General features: G+C 41.0%; 1 protein-coding gene across 1 annotated transcript in view; it reads right to left on the reverse strand.

Moving 5' to 3' along the window:
* ctso (cathepsin O) overlaps nt 1–19,520 on the reverse strand; it is a 37,554-nt gene that overhangs the window by 237 nt on the left and 17,797 nt on the right. The window contains exons 6-7 of the mRNA XM_084331847.1: nt 6,130–6,296; nt 3,418–3,510 (exon numbers count right to left, since the gene is read on the reverse strand). Coding sequence (XP_084187973.1) covers nt 3,418–3,510; nt 6,130–6,296 — 260 coding nt within the window. The remainder of the gene's footprint in view (nt 1–3,417; nt 3,511–6,129; nt 6,297–19,520) is intronic.

A 19,520-nucleotide genomic window follows, 5' to 3' on the forward strand; every position in this document is an offset into this window, starting at 1 on the left:
AGAGAAATAAACATCACTGTATTCATCACTGACCATTTTTATCTTTTTACAGTAACATGTAATTTACTCAAATAAGATGTCTGTGATAAACTATGATTGATTTAGAACATCAATAGGTAGAACTGTTCAATTACATCAAGTCCGTCCTACAACCAGGGCCGTAGCCAGGATTTAGAAATTAGGGAGGTCCATTTATTTTTTTGGCCCAGACCGGCCCACTATAATCGGTCGGACACCACCCACCAGTACACCATCCTTGCGGTCCCCTTAAATATGCGTACCTACTGTACTATTCCCCCAACCCACTACAAAGCTGGGTAGTAAGTGCCATGGACAAGTGGCTGAATCTTGTTTTGGGTGGTGATGTAAAAACACCTGCATCATAGCAGTCTCAGGATGGGCAAAGTAGTCTATAGCCTGTTCATCCCTGTCTCTCTCCTCCACAACCTGGCTTGACTAGACATAAGGAGAGAGAGATGATTACAATTAACTGGTACATTCAGGTCCAGAATTGTTGGAATTCCCTGACAAAGATGTGCAAAAAGCTGTACAATTTAAACAATACCATACTGGTAATGAGCAAATAGTTGTTTATTCAATGAATGCATGAGCTATTCCATCTTATTTCATTTGATACTAACTACTCAGTTCATACAGATTTCAAGTATTCAAATATCAGATAAGGTTTACACAGTTAATAGATCACCTGCTTGTTTTATATTCATGTTCAGAGAGGAGTAATAGTTAGATCTTTGTATGTGATTTATATGGCAATTAAATCAATGGTGTGTTTGTTTGGGGAGGTTGACCTACAGTTAATGTGCCTACCACGTGAAGGTGCATGATCAATGGACAGCACAAAAACAATTTGTAGAGCTACCACCACAGATAGTAATAAGTTATTAAGAGTAAGTAATCCATACCATATATATCCTAATAGTTACCTTATTACCATACTTGACTGAAAATAAACTTTGTTGCCTGTTGTAAATGTGTTTTCCCCTGTAGGCTAATACATAAGTAGGCATACATTTTTGCAGTTGAGTAGGCTATATGTGCTGTGTTTTTATGTCTTCCATCGAGGACCACCTTGGAAATAAGTTTTTTTTTTTTTTTATTATCTTTTTCCCCCTCCTTCTTTTTCCGATTTTTCTCCCATCCCACTGTTAGTCGTTATGCCAATTCCCAACCCCCTTCCTGGTTGTTGCGCACTTTCCCCTACTGTTGGTCCGAGAGGCCGGAGACTGTCACATGCTTTCCTCCGACGCATGTGCAGCCAGCCGGCAGCCAGCCTGGCCGCGCAGATTCTCACTGGGAGAGTGTAACGTGTGGGAGGCCGCACTACCTCTCACCAGATCCTACCTTCGCTGAGCAGGCGCCCCGACCGAACTGTAGGGGTCGCTGTCCACAACGCCCAGGACCCACCCACGGCTCCCCTCCCCCTAACTCAGCCAAACGAGTTAGTATAGCGATCAGCCCGAGCCAAGGCAGGAAATAAGTGTTTTAATAAAAGATCAATCAAATATTATACAGCCTTTTCATGCATCTTTATCAAGGGAACCCTTATTATTGTTTTTATTGATCTTTTTCCCCCTCCTTTTTCCTCAGATTTTCTCCCATCCCAATGTTAGTCGTTATGCCAATTCCCAATCCCCTTCCTGGTCGCTGCGCACTTACCCCCCACAGTCGGTCTGGGAGAGTGGAGGCTACCACGTGCTTCCTCCGACACACGTCCAGCCAATCAACCGCTTCTTTTCACCTGGCAGCGCGGATTCTCACTGAGAGGGCGTAGCGTGTGGAAGGATCACACTATCCCACTTAGATCCTATCCGCGCTTAGCAGGCGCCCCGACCGAACTGTAGGAGTCGCTGTTTACAATGACCCGGACCCACCCCGCCAGCTTCTCCCACCCTCTAATACTGCCAATTGTATTAGTGTGAACGGCCAGCCAAGCTGGTGACAACCCCGGAGCTGTGAGCTGGATTCGAACAGGCGAATCCAGCCGCTCCGGGGTTGGTGACGAACGCAATCTCCGTTACGCCACCTGACCGCCCCAGGGAACCCTTATTCTAATGATTTAAAAAATTATATTATGATGATACGATATGGACCTAGTAGTTGGGTCATCTGTGGCACTTAGTTTCTCAATGGATTTGTCATCTAGGAGAGTTGATAAACTAATTTAGCCGGGGTGTATTTTTTTAAAAGGCGGGGGAAATTTGTGAGAGACCAAAATCCAAAATGGCTGCCGTGGAAATTAACTTTTTAATGGTTTGACCTACAATGATGCACAATACATGGTACCAGCCCCCTCTCAGTCATGTACCAGCCCGCTCTCAGTCATGTACCAGCCAGCCCCCTCTCAGTCATGTACCAGCCCCCTCTCAGTCATGTATACCAGCCCTCTCTCAGTCATGTACCAGCTCCCTCTCAGTCATGTACCACAGCCCCCTCTCAGTCATGTACCACAGCCCCCTCTCAGTCATGTACCACAGCCCCATCTCAGTCATGTACCACAGCCCCATCTCAGTCATGTATACCAGCCCCCTCTCAGTCATGTACCAGCCCCCTCTCAGTCATGTACCAGCCCCCTCTCAGTCATGTACCACAGCCCCCTCTCAGTCATGTACCACAGCCCCATCTCAGTCATGTACCAGCCCCCCTCTCAGTCATGTATACCAGCCCCCCTCTCAGTCATGTACCAGCCCTCTCTCAGTCATGTACCAGCCCCCTCTCAGTCATGTACCAGCCAGCCCCCTCTCAGTCATGTACCAGCCCCCTCTCAGTCATGTACCAGTCTCCTCTCAGTCATGTACCAGCCCCCTCTCAGTCATGTACCAGCCAGCCCCCTCTCAGTCATGTACCAGCCCCCTCTCAGTCATGTACCAGTCTCCTCTCAGTCCTGTATACCAGCCCCCTCTCAGTCATGTACCACAGCCCCCTCTCAGTCATATACCACAGCCCCCTCTCAGTCATATACCACAGCCCCCTCTCAGTCATGTACCACAGCCCCCTCTCAGTCATGTACCACAGCCCCATCTCAGTCATGTACCAGCCCCCATCTCAGTCATGTACCAGCCCCCCTCTCAGTCATGTACCCTGCACGACTGGTGGGGGGGTGCTTAGTAATAGATGTGATTGGGCCAGCCCAGTGTCAGTCAGTACCAATGGGCCGCTGTCCCAGCCTAGTAGTGGGCCGGTCGTTGACAAAAAATATATATATATTTTTTTTTATTTTATTTATTATTATTATTTTTTTAATAGTTACAAATAGTTACCGAGGACCGGACCTCGGTGACCTCATAGCTGGCTACGGCCATGCCTACAACTCATTGTGAGAGTGTAGTTTATTTCTCTATAGCAACATATAATACAGTAGCAGCCTCAGGAAGCACGTGTAACTGAGCTCATACTTACCACACATGTTTCCTCCTATTTTAATGTAAACATAACCTTCGTTCCCCCAGGACTTCCCCCAGGAGTTCTGCACTATCCAGTATGGAACATCCCCTAAGACAAATGAAATGCATTCTCAGTTTTTATTGTTTGCACTGTAAATGAACTTCTACGCTATCCCAGAGCGCTGGATAATAATTTATCATTCTGACTGTAGGAAAATTTGCCAAGCTTAGCTAACTAGCACATTTACATATAGTTAATGTTGATTAAATGTATCCAACAGTTTTTCTTTTAAACAACTCACGTTTGTATTCACATTTCCAGCCAAATACAGTATTCTATTGTTGTTCTATAATCTACATGCTGAATGCATTTCTTACCTCATATAACTTTTGTAAAGTCCATTTTTGCCATTTTCTTTGCTTGCAATGTTTAAATCCATGAGTTTCACTTTTGGTCTGGCAAAGTTGTAACTAGTCCCACCTCCGTTGATTGACAGGCAGTTAGCTTGTTAGATTTTGTGGGAGATCACCTATTACGAAGGGGGTCCCGAAGGGATCAATCCTGGGCCCTTTCTTATTTACCATCTATATTAATAATAGTGTCTCATCTCTGAGTGGCTGTCAAGTTCATCTTTATAGGGATGACACAATTGTCTATTGTACCATACTGTAGATTCTGTGAAACTGGCCAACTGGAAACTGAGAATCTGAAACTCTCTTTTAATGCTTTGCAAGATGTGCTTATTAGTCTCAAACGGATGCTTAATATTAGTAAGACTAAATGTATGTTGTTTTCTAAAGCCAAAGATGTTGTTCACCATGACTTGCATATTATACGGTGCCCATCTGAGGTTTCTCCCCTTGTTTTCCCTATTGCTAGGTTTTAGGGAGTTGTTCCTTATCTTCATTGGGGAAAGTCTGGGGGTGTTGCAAGATTTTAGATTTGATGGTGTTTTTTATTGTGGATCTATTGTGATGTTACTTGTTGATCTGTGAAGCCCATTGAAACTATTTGTTGTGATTTTGGGCTATACAAATATTTGATTAGATTAGATTTGTGAATGGGTCCTTGGTTATTTAAATAGCATGCAAGAATACAAGTATAGGAATAGAGCCAGATTCCCTATGATTAGCATAAAGAGTGTCGTTGAAGCAGTTTTCCTGTCTGTGTTGGACTACGGAGATGTAATTTATAGACGTTCAGCAGCTTCCACTCCTAAGCCCTTAGACTCTAGACGGTGATGGTTATGGTACTCACCATTGTGTCCTGTATAATGGGGTTGGATGGTCCTCCCTATAGCAGAGAGGCGAGAGCTGCATTGGCATCCGTTTCTATTTAAAGCCATTATTGGAGATTGCCCAAATTAGCTCACTTCGCTATTGGAGTGGACATCTGGACCTTATGGTAGACGATCCAATGATTGGCTCACACTTAAAGCACCTAGAGTTTGTACTGTACTTGGGAAATCTGCTTTTAGCTTCTGTGCTCCTGACACGTGGAACATCTTACAACAAACTCTAAAACGCAATACCTTGGTATCCTTTGGACAGTTTAAGTCCTTAATCGCCAACCATTCCACCGTAATCTGCAGTTGTTTTAACTGATTGTACAAACTCTATTATGCATTTATTGTATATTCATTGCATTTATCATGTATTCATTATGTATGTGTGCTCAACGTAATTGAAAACGAGGGCGCATGAATATGAATATAGAGCATATATTAGAGCAATATCAATTTGAAGCACAGGAGCCTGCTCACACGCCTCCAGTGCATTCTCTTTGTGTTCGACCCTACCCTGTGGCGCGTGCGCATCCCCGCGCATGTGCTGGAAGAACACAAGACACACACTACCTGTGTATACTGTATACTTACTTACTCATAGTATATCAGAGGAGTTAAAAGAAAGTAAAAATACTGCTAATTTCAAAAGGAAGTACAAACAACTTATTCTTGAGAAGTATGCCGTGGATGGTTAACCATGTGTTTCGAATAAAATTGATTAGATCAATTGTTAATTTTTTTTATTGCTGATTGTTGTTAATTATTATATATTTTTGTTGATAACGAAGATCAACGATACATTTAAGATGATGCACTGGGTTAGGGCATTTACAAGCTTGTAGCTTCAGCCCTAACCTTTTCGGCCAACTTGTAATTTGATTTGTGTGTTGTTGTTTTTTGTACATGCTAAATGGCTCGAAATAAACTTCATTCATTCATTCATATAGATTCGAGTGTCTATTGTAACCATATGTATTGTAATGCATAATATAACTGATGGGGCATACAGACCCTCATCAGCAACTTGATTACACTGTCTACTTGCTCATATGGGTATTCTCAGAGCTAATTATATTGTTATTGTTTACAATGCCTATTTAAACTTTTCTACTGTACTATCATTTTATTACCTTTATTATGTCTGCTATTACCATGTACCTGTACCCCCCCCCCCCCCCCCATGCTGCTATGATGCCTGAATTTCCCCCAAGGGGATCAATAAAGGAATACCTTATCTTATCAATTTCCAGGGAGCTCTTTTCTCTTACCGTGCTCTGTAGCGCTACATTAATCAACTAATCTCAAAAATCGAAATCTCCATTGAATACCTTTAATGTGCATTGTCGCTATCAAATGAACCGACTAAAAAAACAACAAATATTTCAATTCAACACCGATAGCGCTTTGTTTATGGACAGTAAGTGTAGCCTATACATATGTACCCGAGGTGGTGTCATATCCAACAACCAGCACGGCGTGATTGGGCTGGTGACTGGAGCAGTGGTGCTGGATGATGCCACCGAGGTAGTCCTGCCAGCTGATGGCGTCCACGGTTACGGACAAGGGGCCGTGCTTCACCAGCTGGGCCCTCATGGCCTCCTCCTGGCCACTGGAGAACAACAACCACAGACACATGAAAAGTAACAGCACACAATCTGGGGGAGGGGCTTATGTTAAGTGCAGTGGCGGCTCATGAATTTTTCTCCTGGGGGGTCGATCGATACCAAAAATGTACATGTACCAAGGCACAATGCCACACTGCACACAAACACGCGCGTGCACACGCATCGCAAAACCACACACTACTGTGTGCGTCAGAGAGCGTCGGTGAAACCAAAAGCATACGGATATTTAAGTAGGTACAGTTACAGTACAACTATCACCAGGTGAGGAGGAGGGCTTTTGTCACTGTTGTCCCCAGACTGTTGATGTATATCCAGTTATCCACTCTGTCCAGACTGCATCCAGATTAGCTTGTTAGCACAACACAACAGTACTGTGATGAATTCAATTAATGAGTGTCTTTGCCCATTTCCGCGTCGAACAGCCTGCAAACTACCTGGCGTTCTATCACCATGCTCTAAGACAAACTCTAACCTTAACCAACTTTGAAAGAGTGCCTAAGCTTAACCGTCGAAAGAACTTGCTGTCACGCTCTAAGACAAACTCTAACGTTACCTAAGTTGTCCTTAACCTACTTCGAACGAAGAGTGGCTTAACCAGTGTAAAAACTGACGTCGGCCAATCAGAGAGCGTCTCCGCGAAATGCGGCTACGGAAATTAAAAAAACTGCTAAGGATAAGACTCCAAATGCTCCCAATGTACAAATGGGGACGAAGGGACATTTATGCACATGTATTGGGACTGCCCACCAGTTAAGACATTCTGGAAAGATGTGACCCAACAATTATCAAAACTCGTATCTTGGAATATACCTGTACACCCCTCGGTATTACTATTGAATGATGTTTTTGAGTTTGCAGTAAATCCACAGCTAAAGAGATTGGTTTTATCGGGTATCACAGTAGCTAAAAAGCTGATCGCATCACGCTGGTTTCAACCGGAAAAAATGTGCCGGAAAGTTTGGTTTCTTACATATCTCGATGTGATTTATCAAGAAATATCTACAGCAAGAATTCTGGGTCTCAATGAATCCAAAATGTCAATGTGGTTAGAAGTGGTGGAGAGAATAAAAGCTAGCTTATAATGGTAGTGTCTGGTTAGGTGCGAGGGATAATGGAGGTACTATCCAAGGTGGGGTCCGGGAGGGGGGGGTTCGAGCTGGAGCATATGTGTGTAGGTTTTTAGATAACAGTTATTAGGGGTATATCCTATATAAGACAATTAACTAAAATGTGATTTCATTGGATGTGCACTGACAACTAATGCTTGTATATCTTATCGTGTGTTGTCATGTTTGTTTATGTGTTTGTTTAAAAAATAATAAAAAAATAAAATACAAAAAAAAAAACTGCTAAGGCTGCTTGCCTAGACCGCTTCAAATCGCGCCCGGCTTCCAACATAATACATCATATTTCAATGCACAGCGAGTTACGCACTGATTGGCTGCGACGGATACAGCGATGAAACAGTGCACATCGTGCACGCGCACTCAGAGCGCTATTGCGTCTAGCCCGGGCCGAGAGAAATACGGCTAGGAGAAATGCGGCTATGCGACAGTGAGTCACTTCCTGTTCAGGAAAACGATTATTTTTATTTGATATATTAACGTTATATTGTGCATTGGAAACACAAACATACTTAAAATGAGTAAATATTATTCATTTTAAACATCTTTATATTATTTATAGGGCTATAAAACAAAAAACAAAAAATAAATATTTCTTGTTGTTCTCTCTTTTAACCAGGGTTCACCAGGGGGGTCGGCGCCCGAGCGCCCCTAGTGGCCAGCCGCCACCGGTTAAGTGGAATGTAAGTAAATCCAGTCCCATGTTCTGTATTCTATCTGTGTTTGCTTTTTTGTGTGGTCCTCGTCTAATTTACGTCCGGTTACTAGCTTCTTCTGTTTGTGTGAGTAGTCGAGTTTCACCGGTACCGAGGTCGGAGTTATGCAATGTATAATGTATTACTTCATCTACTGGCGCATTTGGACATTACTTAATGAATAACTTCATTAAAATGTGCGTCATTGTGTTGCGTTTGATGAATAGAGGTTACTCAGGGTTAAAGCAGTTGATGAGACACAGAAACCTGAGGAGAGACATTCGTTAGGCCAAATTCAATAACCTTGAAATTCTAACCTCTGACATCCATGCCAGGAATCACCATGAATGACATGTTAATTCAAACGGTCACAGCGTCCAAAGAGCGTGGTATGAAGGTTAGGGATGATAACACTTGTTTTCAGACCAAGTACACATGATGTCATCCACGTGTCTCGTCTCCATTGCCATGACAATCAGTGAAAGACTTCCGACAGGATTACAGTAATTCGTTTCTCCCTTTTCTTTTTTTTCTCTATCTCTTTGCCTATCTAATTTCTGGCTAGGGAACAGTTGGTATTGTTAACCTTAGGCTAATCACCAAACTCTTTGGGCCTATGGGGTCATGGGTAAATGGATTGGTCTTCTTAATTTTTGTTCTCTTGTCTTTTAGTTTTTTTCTCTGTCTGTCTGTGTTTATTTGTTCTGTGTCATGTAGGTGTTGGGCTGCAACCCATTGTTGTTACTCTCAATAGTTTTTATTTCAAATTACTCTTGTGATGTGGTTTATGTTGTCCTGTGTATATGTTATTAATGTCTGTTCTATTTTCAAGCTTAGCACATTATCTCTGTGGATCTGTGATTTATGTTGGATTAATGATGGAACAAATTTAAACATTAAATGTCAATCTGGATAGTGCAAAAGAGCCTTGTACACAAAATTGTACCTACCTTAGGTTATGGGTTGAACAGCACAAACCTCATGTAATTACTTTATCAGAAACCTGGCTCACCAACATCATATCTAATAATGAAATCAAATTAACTAACTAATTTATATACTATACAGAGCTGATAGAGGCACTACAGCTGAGCCTGTACATTCTGAGAGCATTTCTGTTAAGGTCATTCTCCATGAGAACAAGTCCATAACCATTGGAAACATTTATAGACCTCCTTCAGCTCCTGCTGAATCATTCAATTGCATTATTTCCTCCATAAATTCAACCAAAGATAAAAATGTACTTATAATACTTGGTGACTTTAATAAGAACTGGTTGGACAAATCCTCTAAGAATGTTAAAAACACTATTCGAAATGTGAACCTAACTCAGCTAATTGATAATCATGTTCCTTTTAAAACTATTAAGATTAAGGGCATCCATCTTCCTTGGGTTACATCTGAACTAATTAGCATCTTCAAGCAGAGAGATAAGGCCTGGGCCTCATTTCGCAGGACAAATGATCCTGAGGAATGGGAAAAATATACATTGCTGAGAAATAAAAGTAAAACTATGACTAGAAATGCCAAATCTAATTATTATAAAGATTCTCTCACTCAGGATTTTATAAATCTTAAACAATTTAGGATTTTTTTGCACCAGATAAAACAGTTCGTAATCAGCTAAAACTAAATAACACAATATTACATGATCCTTTTTTAGTTGCTCACGCTTTTAACCATAATTTATCCTCTGTCTGCATTCCAACAACGCCTGATCATTTCGCTGTGCCATTCAATACACCACCATGTTACAGCTCCTTCTACTTCAGGAAAATCACACCTATTGAAGTTCTTAATGCCATTAATGATCCCAAAGTGAGCAGCAGCCCGGTTAGATGGCATTCAAAACAGATTTCTTAAACTAGCTTAACACAGTCTGATGTATCCACTCTGTGATCTTTTTAATTTGTCTTTATCTACTTGTGAAATACCCTCTATTTGGAAATGCTCACGTATCACTCCCTTGCACAAAACCGGCAGAGAATTGGATAACAGATCAATTTCCATAATCTGCTCTATAGCAAAGATTTTTGAAAAATGTATTTACAAACAATTGTCAGACTATCTCACTAAACACAATCTTTTATCTCCTTTCCAGTCCGGTCTTCGTTCAGATCACTCTACAACTACTGCTTTATTAAAACTTACAAACGACATATTCAATCTTGCAATCTTTATTGATTTAACTAAAGCATTTGATCTAGTCGATCACTATCTTCTCTTGGACAAACTTTATTCTATTGGTCTTTCACGTAATGCTCTACTGTGGTTTAACTCCTATCTTCACAACAGAAAACATTGGGCTAGATCCACAAAGAATGGATTGCACGGTGCTAATTGCACCCTTACTTAGAATTCATTATGATTATTCATTATCACCCCGCAGGTTATTGATTGAATGAACATTTTATTAACAGATTGCAGAATGGGTAGAATACAGTACGGCTCAATACACACAATTGTTAAGGGGATGCAGACCAGAGAAAGACTTTCGTCTTGTTTACATCAGGGTCCCCCATTTTCAATTCATAATGAATTGTAAATAAGGGTGCAATTAGCACAGTGCAATCCATTCTTTGTGGATCTAGCCCATTGTGTAGCAATACAAGGTAACAATTCAAATCTAACAGTGCAGCAATGAGGTGTGCCGCAAGGCTCAACTTTAGGTCCACTTTTGTTTTCTATTTTCATCAATGACCTTCCGTTCTTGGCTGCTCATATTTATTGTAGGGCAAATATAACTGAGAGGGCATACATACCCTCATCTCGCACCTTGTTGCCCATATGCACATGTCCAGAGTTAATTATATTGAATTGTTATATTGTTTACACTGCTTTTTTATTCTATTTTATTTTTTACTTCTCCACTGTACTATAATTATACTACCTGTACCCCCCCCCCCCCCCCCTTACCATGCTGCTATGATGCCTGCATTTCCACAATGGGATCAATAAAGGAATATCTTATCTTATCTTATATACTACTCATCATTGTATTATGTACAAAAATCTCAACTTCCCTTCTCAACAACAACATTGGTTACAGTTTATTTTTAAATGTATTTATTTTAATTATACTCAATACCTTAAACAGTATGTGGTACCTTTTATTTTCAATTATCAACGTCATCATTGTACTCAACACTTTTTTTCTGTTCCAAAAACCTTTAAATCAGCTGGTAAAGAAATATTTTATGTTTAAAGCTCCATCCGACTGGAATTGTCTACCTGTCCACATCCGTTCAATACCATCTTTTAAATTGTTTAAAACTATGCTGTCCTCTCACTGTGAGACGATCTGTTCATGCTTTTGACCTCAACATCATAATGACAGATCTATGAACCCATAATGTGATGTGTCGTTGCTGTTGTTTATGTTGTTGTCATGTTACTGTTGTACGCTTTTATTTTTTATTTGGTTGGTGTTGTTTATTATGTTGTTGTTGGTTTTTATATAAGATTGTCAAAATATAATAATTCTGTATTTTGTCTTTGCGGACCCCCTTGAAAACGAGATGGTCCATCTCAAGGGCTTATTCCCAATAAAGAAATTTAAAAAAGTACAGTACTTACAATTGGGTACTTGCTTATATGGAGTACCAATATGAGTAGGCGTACTTAATAATACCATTACTTTTCTAACAATGACTTTGAAAACATGTTTTATTTTCATCAGATGTTCCTCACTTTCTGACTGTAACAAATGAAATATACAAGGTAAAATGTATAATAAAACACAAGATACTCGTGCCCTAATGATAAGGTTTGAGCACAAGTATCTTGTGTTTTATTACACATTTTACCTTGAAATGTCAGCAACGGCATCATGTTATATATTATTATTACATGGCGTTTTCACATTCGTCGAAATGCTTGCTTGTGATTGGTCAATAGCCCCCCGACAGCGGTCATTATTACACAATAATGACCGCTGTGGGACAATAATGACCGATGTGCGCAGCTGTTCGCAATCAAGCCCACATCAGTGCAGCAAATCAGACACACCTGCCGCGGCTGCACTGACAGCGGAGTGTGTGTGACGATTACAGCGGAGCCAGAACAGAGGCTGCCCGCGATAATAATAATCACTTTATTTGGGCTGACAGAGCCACAGAACTGCGATTTGTCAAATGAATTAGGTATATTGTTAGTAAGTTAGCCATGTAATAAGCGGGATAATGTATAGCTTTACTCGGTCATCATCGCAAAATAATTGACCTTCACTGACGTTTAAAACACCTCGCCGAGGCGGCTCGGTATTTTAAACTACGTGTCGGTCAATTATTTTGCGACAATGACCTCGTAGCTATACATTATCCCTTACATATAAAATTAAATTATATCAAATAATATATATTACAATAAAATTTTAACATTCAATTGTGTGTTTTCCTTAACAAACTGAGTAGTAGTATTGGAGTAGTTTTACGGGTATGTGAGCACAGTATCCGACCGTCGTGACATCCATAATGAAGGTCTACAGTGCTGTACAAATAAACATGCATGTACTGTAAGATAGTGCTTGACAAGCGGTGACCTGTTTTGTGACCTGGAGTAGACGGTATTGTGAAACCACCTGTTCTTCTCCCTGGTGAACGTGGTGTCACCGACATCATGGCTCACTTTCATACCATAAAATGTTGCATGTTTCCTAATCTTTACGTCCAATTCAGGTCATTTCATTGTCCCACGAGGGGGTAAATAGCTAAATGACAATGACACATACCGGTAATAGATATAGAATAGATAGAACAGAATGGTAGGTAGATGCAGCACGTGTGTAAAGAGGTAGATATTGAAAATGACAAGATACATTCTTTGCAAAAATGCAAAAGCAGAGTGCTACATTTGACATGATATTGTATATATTTATATATTATATATATTACTCTCAATGGACCTCATGCATAAACATTCTCGTAAGTTTCCTCGTAAATAACCTTGTAGGAAGTTTGTAAGAAAAAACCTACGATAGTCACCCCCGGAGTCATCACCGCATGGAGAGGTTCTCTTAAGTTGCCAAAATGAAGTACGTCACTCATTCTTAAACTCGAAGCACGTTCTCGTACACCTGAATTTGCATACAGACACGCCCCACCAGCTCCTTATAAGCGGTGTAAACGGAAGCGAGAGGCGCAGCATTGCATCTGTGCAGTGCTGACCCCTGTATTCAACAGGTAGTGCGGAAGCGATTTGCGACTGATCAAAATTAGATTAGATTCAAATGTATTGTCATTATACAGTACAAGTACAATACAACGGAAATAAGTTTGGCATCTAACCAGAGTACAAATGACATGTAGAAAATTACATCTCAGCCCGACCATCCACCAGCGCTGCCCCCTGTCCACCAGCGCTGCCCCCTGTGCCCCTCAGCCTGACCGTCCACCAGTGGTGCCACGCGTGCACCCAGTGCCCGTGGCAACATGGTCCAGGCGATGCTGAGCCAGGAGAGGGTCGCCAACAGCCTCGAGAGGTTCGCTAACAGCCAGGAGAGGACTGCGGTGGTGATGGAAGCACTTGTGGCTCAAATAAAAGGCACAATTTCCTGAAGTGATGTGTTATTGAGAGACTAATAATAGTGACAAAATCAAGTAAGGCAAATTCATGTTTAAAGGCTTTATTCATCCTACATCCATGCAATTAATCGCTTGTCGGACTTGGACAGCACGTGATTGAATTGGTTGATTGATTGATTGAAAACTTTATTAACATATTGCAGAATGGGTACAGTACAGTACAGCTCAATACATACAATTGTTAACAGTTTGAGTGCCAGCCATTAACATGGGAAACATGGTTAAATGCCAGCACCCACTTCAATGATAAGATAAGATAAGATAAGATATTCCTTTATTGATCCCCTTGGGGAAATTCAGGCATCATAGCAGCATGGGGGAGGGGGGGGGGTACAGGTAGTAAAAACAACACAGTGTACAGGTAGTAAAAACAACACAGGCAGTGTAAACAATTTGGTCAATATGGTCAATATAATTTACTATCTGACTAGCTGAAGAAATATTCACATTATTCACAGTGCCACATAAGGTGCAGTATGCCTAAGGTAGTGTTATAATTTACTATCTACTGAGTATACATTATTCACAGTATCACGGTATCCACTGAATATACATTATTCACAGTATCACAGTATCCACCTAAGGTGCAGTAAGCCTAAGGTAGTGTAGGTGGTAAATGGAGAAAATGTATACCTGTTTCATATTGTGATCAAATGTATATGTGTGATTTTCCATTCTAAACCAATAAACTATTCAATCAATCAAAAGTTGTCCTCCTTGGGTTCCTATAAGTCCCAGGTCAATGTCTGGTAGCAGTCGCTGTCGCTGCCCCCTGTTGTGGAGCCTGGAGGCTGCTAGTCGCTGCCCACTGTTGTGGAGCCTGATGGCCGCTGGTATGAAGGACTGTCCGAGGCGGTTAGTTGAGTGTCGGGGGGGAATGAGTCTGTGGCTGAACGAGCTTCTCATCTTGACTAGCTCGTCGTAGAGGGGGTGGTAGGGTTTCTCCATGATGGCAGCCAGCTTCCTTATCATCCCCCTCTCTGCCATCACCTCAAGTCTAGGTAGCTCGACTCCCACCACGGAGCTAGCCTTCCTCACCAGCTTGTTGAGCTTGTTGGTGTCCCTTGAGTTGATGTAGCCTCCCCAGCATGCCACAGCATAGAAGAGGATGCTGGCCACAAAAGACTGGTAAAAAGACTGCAGCAGTCTGTTGCACACATTGAAGGACCTGAGTCTCCTCAGGAAGAACAGCCTGCTCTGTCCCTTCCTGTAGAGGGCCTCTGTGTTGTGAACCTCTGTCTTACATTATGGCTATGTGTCTAATCTGCCTGTCGCTTATCAATGACTTGTTTGCAGTCAACATGGTCGAAACGGATTGTTTTTTTAATCCGTTCATTTTCGTTTTATAGCATTTTGAAAAGCCCTCGTTTTTCAGGAAAATATATAGATTCCGTGATAAAAGGAATTTACTGGAATATTCTAGCATACACAAAAACGTTGTCATTTTTCGGCCTATTTATGAATCGTTTTCAAATAAACGCTAGATTATCGATAGTATATGTGTACTTATGCACGCTATAGAGGCGGGCTGAAAAATCGATTCTCTCATTTCCTCATCAGCGATCACCGCGCACACACACACACACGCATAGGGCAAACGCTGATATATCTGTGAAAACAGCTCTGATTATCCTAAGACTGGTAAAATAATTCCTTACCTGAGATCAGATGTTATCCAAAAAGATTATTCCAATTCCTGATCACCATTCCAAATATCTGTACAACTGTACAAGCAAAACTGTACATTACAGGGGCCAGTTTCGAATTGCAGTCTCCCGTAGGTGTTCTTTGAGAGTGGTTTTGAAAGTGGGTAGTGATTCACATTCCTTTACAGCTTTGGGTAGGACGTTCCACATTGATGTGGCATAATTGCGAAACGTGTTTAGTCCCTTGTTTGAGCCGAATCTGGGTTTAACATGATTTGTGGAGCTCCCTCTGTCAAGTCAAGAGTTTTATTTGTCACGGCATACAAGTATACAATGAAATGCGGGGGGTCTTGCCTGGTCTCTGGTGTTGTGATCATGGTATTCACTGACCTTTGGGAAGTATTTTGACATGTACATGGGTACCTTGGTCGTGTAGTGTATCTTGTAGACCAGGCCCATTGCAAGTTGCTGTACTCTGTCGTCTACTCTAAGCCATCCTAGGTTGTCAAAGTGGGCAGGGGTGAGGTGGGTTCTAGGAGTAAGGTCAAGCAGTAGTCTGACCAGTTTGTTTTGAGATGTTTGTAATTTTGTTTTTAGTGCCTTTGAGGTGCTTTGGTACCATGAGGTGCAAGCATAGTCGTAGTACCCTTGAATGAGTGCTCCTGCCAGAGTCTTCAGGGTATTCTTGTTTACCAGAGAGGAGATCCGGTACAAGAATCGAGTTCGTTGGTTGACTTTTTTTTATTACATTGGATGCCATTTTGTCACAGGAAAGATTTGCCTCTAGGATGGAACCCAGGTAGGTAATTTCATCTTTCCTTGTGACAATATTGTCACCCACTGTAACTGAGAAGCCGTCGGTCTTGCTGAGTTTGTTATTTGAACCGAAGAGAATGGACTCTGTTTTGCCCATGTCTGTTGTCTGGGCAAGATGAGCAGTGGCATGTTTCTTTAATAAGCAATGTCAAAAAATACAAATAAAACCTACAATAAATAATAACAACAGAGAACATGGTAAATATATAGCATATGAAAGGAATGGGGTGTGCTGAGAGCAGAATGTAGATGTGTCCATTATATTCCATTGTAGCTATATCTGCGTGATTGGGTTTAGTTCTTATTTATTTACTTATTTATTTATTTATTCACTGTCAGGTGTAGTTCTTTTATTTATTTTCAGACATCACAATGCCTTGTTGAGGCATGACTGTAAATGTAAAATGTAATAAAAAGAGACTAAGGCTGTCCCCGACTAAGGATTTGTATAGTGTATAGGATTTGTACTGGTAGTCTACTATAAATATATATATATTTTTTTGTATCATTCCATTTGGGCTATAGGGGTGCTTAATGTCTGAAGGAGTCGACTGAATCATTAGATGGGTGAAATCCTCTTTCAGTGCCTCTGTGCCCGTTTTCTTAGGCAGTTAGCCACTCTTGTATGCGCGCCATTAGTGTTAGCCACGCTTCTAGGCCTCTTTGCTTTTGGAAAGAGTGATATTTTTATATATATATATATATATATATAGCCTATATTAAAAAATTTCTTTTTTTGCATTCAACTAAGCATTGACTATGGCTCCTTTCGATCAATTAGTTGACTATTCGAGGACAGCCCTAATCTATATGAATACTTTTGCTTTCTTCCACACTTGGTGTTGATGGGTCAGGGATTGAGAACGTTTTTCAAAACAATGCATAATGAATAGAAAATCCAACATGGCAGATTGGTGGACCTACTGTATAGGCAAAGTTGTAGAACAAAGATAACTGGGTATACTGTATGCATGGCCATGTCCCTACCACTTTTCGATTACCTGAAATTGTCCCCACCACTAATTTGATATTAATTGCATTATGTGTTTATATCAAATATGGGTCCCATTGGCTCCCTCACGTTCCCACTGGAGGAGGAATAGAGTTCCTATTGCTCCCGCCTCCCTGACACGCAGCTGTGTGAGTGGCAGCAGCTGTGTGAGTGGCAGTGTGCAAAAAGGAAAACAGAACACACAGGCATCCCATCTGTGCCTCAGCGAGGACTTTTTGTTCTTGCTTTTATAACACAGAATTCATTATCTTTTGTAATGTGTTGTTCTAACTTATTGTTATACATATTACATACTGTATAAAAGTATTATGCTGTGTTTCTTTTACTAAAACATTGGTAGATCTGATTTATCACGCTGTGGGATTGTGATAAGAGCGCCTGACACAGGCACCTGACAGGTAGCTGGCCCAGATTGTACCCAAATTACTGCATTGAGAAGAACATTTACAAAAACAAATATGCCAGCTAGGCCCTGAGGCCCTGATGGAAAATGCGTGCTGCCCAGCAGAATGACGACCAAAAAGTGGCCCAGATGAGAATTCAGCTGAAACACCATGGCGACGTTAACTTAGCTAGGGACACTGCTCAAAGTGTTTTTAACAATTCCTGCTGGTGTGGACTCTGCCTTCAGCAATCTCGAAACAAAAATGTCTCTGTTTTGAGGAGGATTATTATTGGCCCTGCTGCATCTAGGACAATCTGACTGCAAAACTGTCACTGTAACTATAGGACAGCTGTAAAAAGAGGCACCTTCTTCTGGTAAGACATTCATTGTGCGTAGTGTTGAAAACTCTAGTAAAACTCTAGCCAGTATATGTCCCATTGCCTAGCCTACCATTTAGTATGAAGTGCGGTTAAAGAGAGACAAAAGAGTGTTTGTCTGTGTGCTCTGCTGTTATGCATGATGCATACTGGGCTAATGTTACCTATTGAGGAGCACCCGCGTTCGTAGTTGAGCACATAATTCTATTAGCTTTAGGTCTACTTATGTCTTTGTGTAAGCCTATTGACAGACACGTAGGGTATTATCTTTGTTTGCTTTGGATTGTGTGGAGGTGCCTGGGAAAGGCTAGAGCTACAGTATAATTCAGGCTAGGGCTATACTTTGGTGATTATTGGCTTGGTCTGTTTAGTAAATGAAATGCATCTTTAACTATAGGTATCTCTGTTATAACACGTTTGTATTGGAATGCCATACGGCATTGAGCTCATTGATGTGAGTCAGGTTCACATTAATAATTCAGGAGATTGCATCTATGAGTTTGTGCATGTAAATGCCCTATCCCTTTTGAAATGGCTAGGGAATGTTTATATCCCGAGATTCCCAACTATAGGAAACTCAATATAGCTTGGATTATATGACTATGAATTATTTTGCTCACAAGATTCAGTTTCTTCATGCTATAGGCATGGTGGTAGGCTATTGGTCATACGGATACAAAGATTCATATACTGTACAGTTGAAGCTTTGTATTCAACCAGCTTTTTCTCTGGTAATTCATGCCACTGCTATATATACCCGTTCAATTTGCCGTCGCCATGGGAGACCATGAAACACGCATGGAACCGGAATCGTGAGAGGGATGTAATTGCACACAGCAAGGAACTGACGTAACCTGGGCAACTTTAGATCGTGGAAACTTTGAAGTGAGGAGATGAAGAAAGGACAAGTCTCCATGAGATACTGCAGGAGACAAATGAGGGAGAGATGTGTGATCCTTTAACCAGGCCTCCCATTGACGTGGGAATGAGTGACGACTTGAAGTGACTATAATGGTATGGACGGCGACTAGCATGGATGATTATGGCACTTTTAAAAATAGTTTCCTGAAACCTTTTGAATGCCAAGATGAATTATTATCATAGGCGGCGGGTATAATACACTGTAAGAAAAAAAGCTGCAAGAAAACAGTAAATGTCTGGCATCAATGGTTACCAAATACTTACTGTCGCTTTGGATAAAAGCGTCAGCTAAATGACTAAATGTAAATGTAAATGTACTGTCAAATTACAGTCAAATCAAATACATTTACATATTACAACCTTTATTTAATGGTTAATATTTTGATAAAAGGTAATTTACTGTATTTGTATGGCATTTAGACTTAAAGTAGAAAAACTAAAGTAATCTGTAAAATAATACAGTGAATTTCCTGTGAAAAAACATTTATTTTTTACAGTGTAGGCCAGGCTATGCCTACCCTGGGAATCTTGAAATGTATATAATATAATGTGCTGCAGCCCGCTGGCCAAGGTGTCAACGACGAAGGTGTCAGTCGGCTAGGTGGCAGCGTTTAACATTCCAGGTACAGGCAGTAACCAATCATGCATAG

The sequence above is a fragment of the Notolepis coatsorum genome (genome assembly GCF_963971535.1).
Source record: "Notolepis coatsorum genome assembly, chromosome: 16".
Taxonomy (NCBI): Eukaryota; Metazoa; Chordata; class Actinopteri; order Aulopiformes; family Paralepididae; genus Notolepis; species Notolepis coatsorum.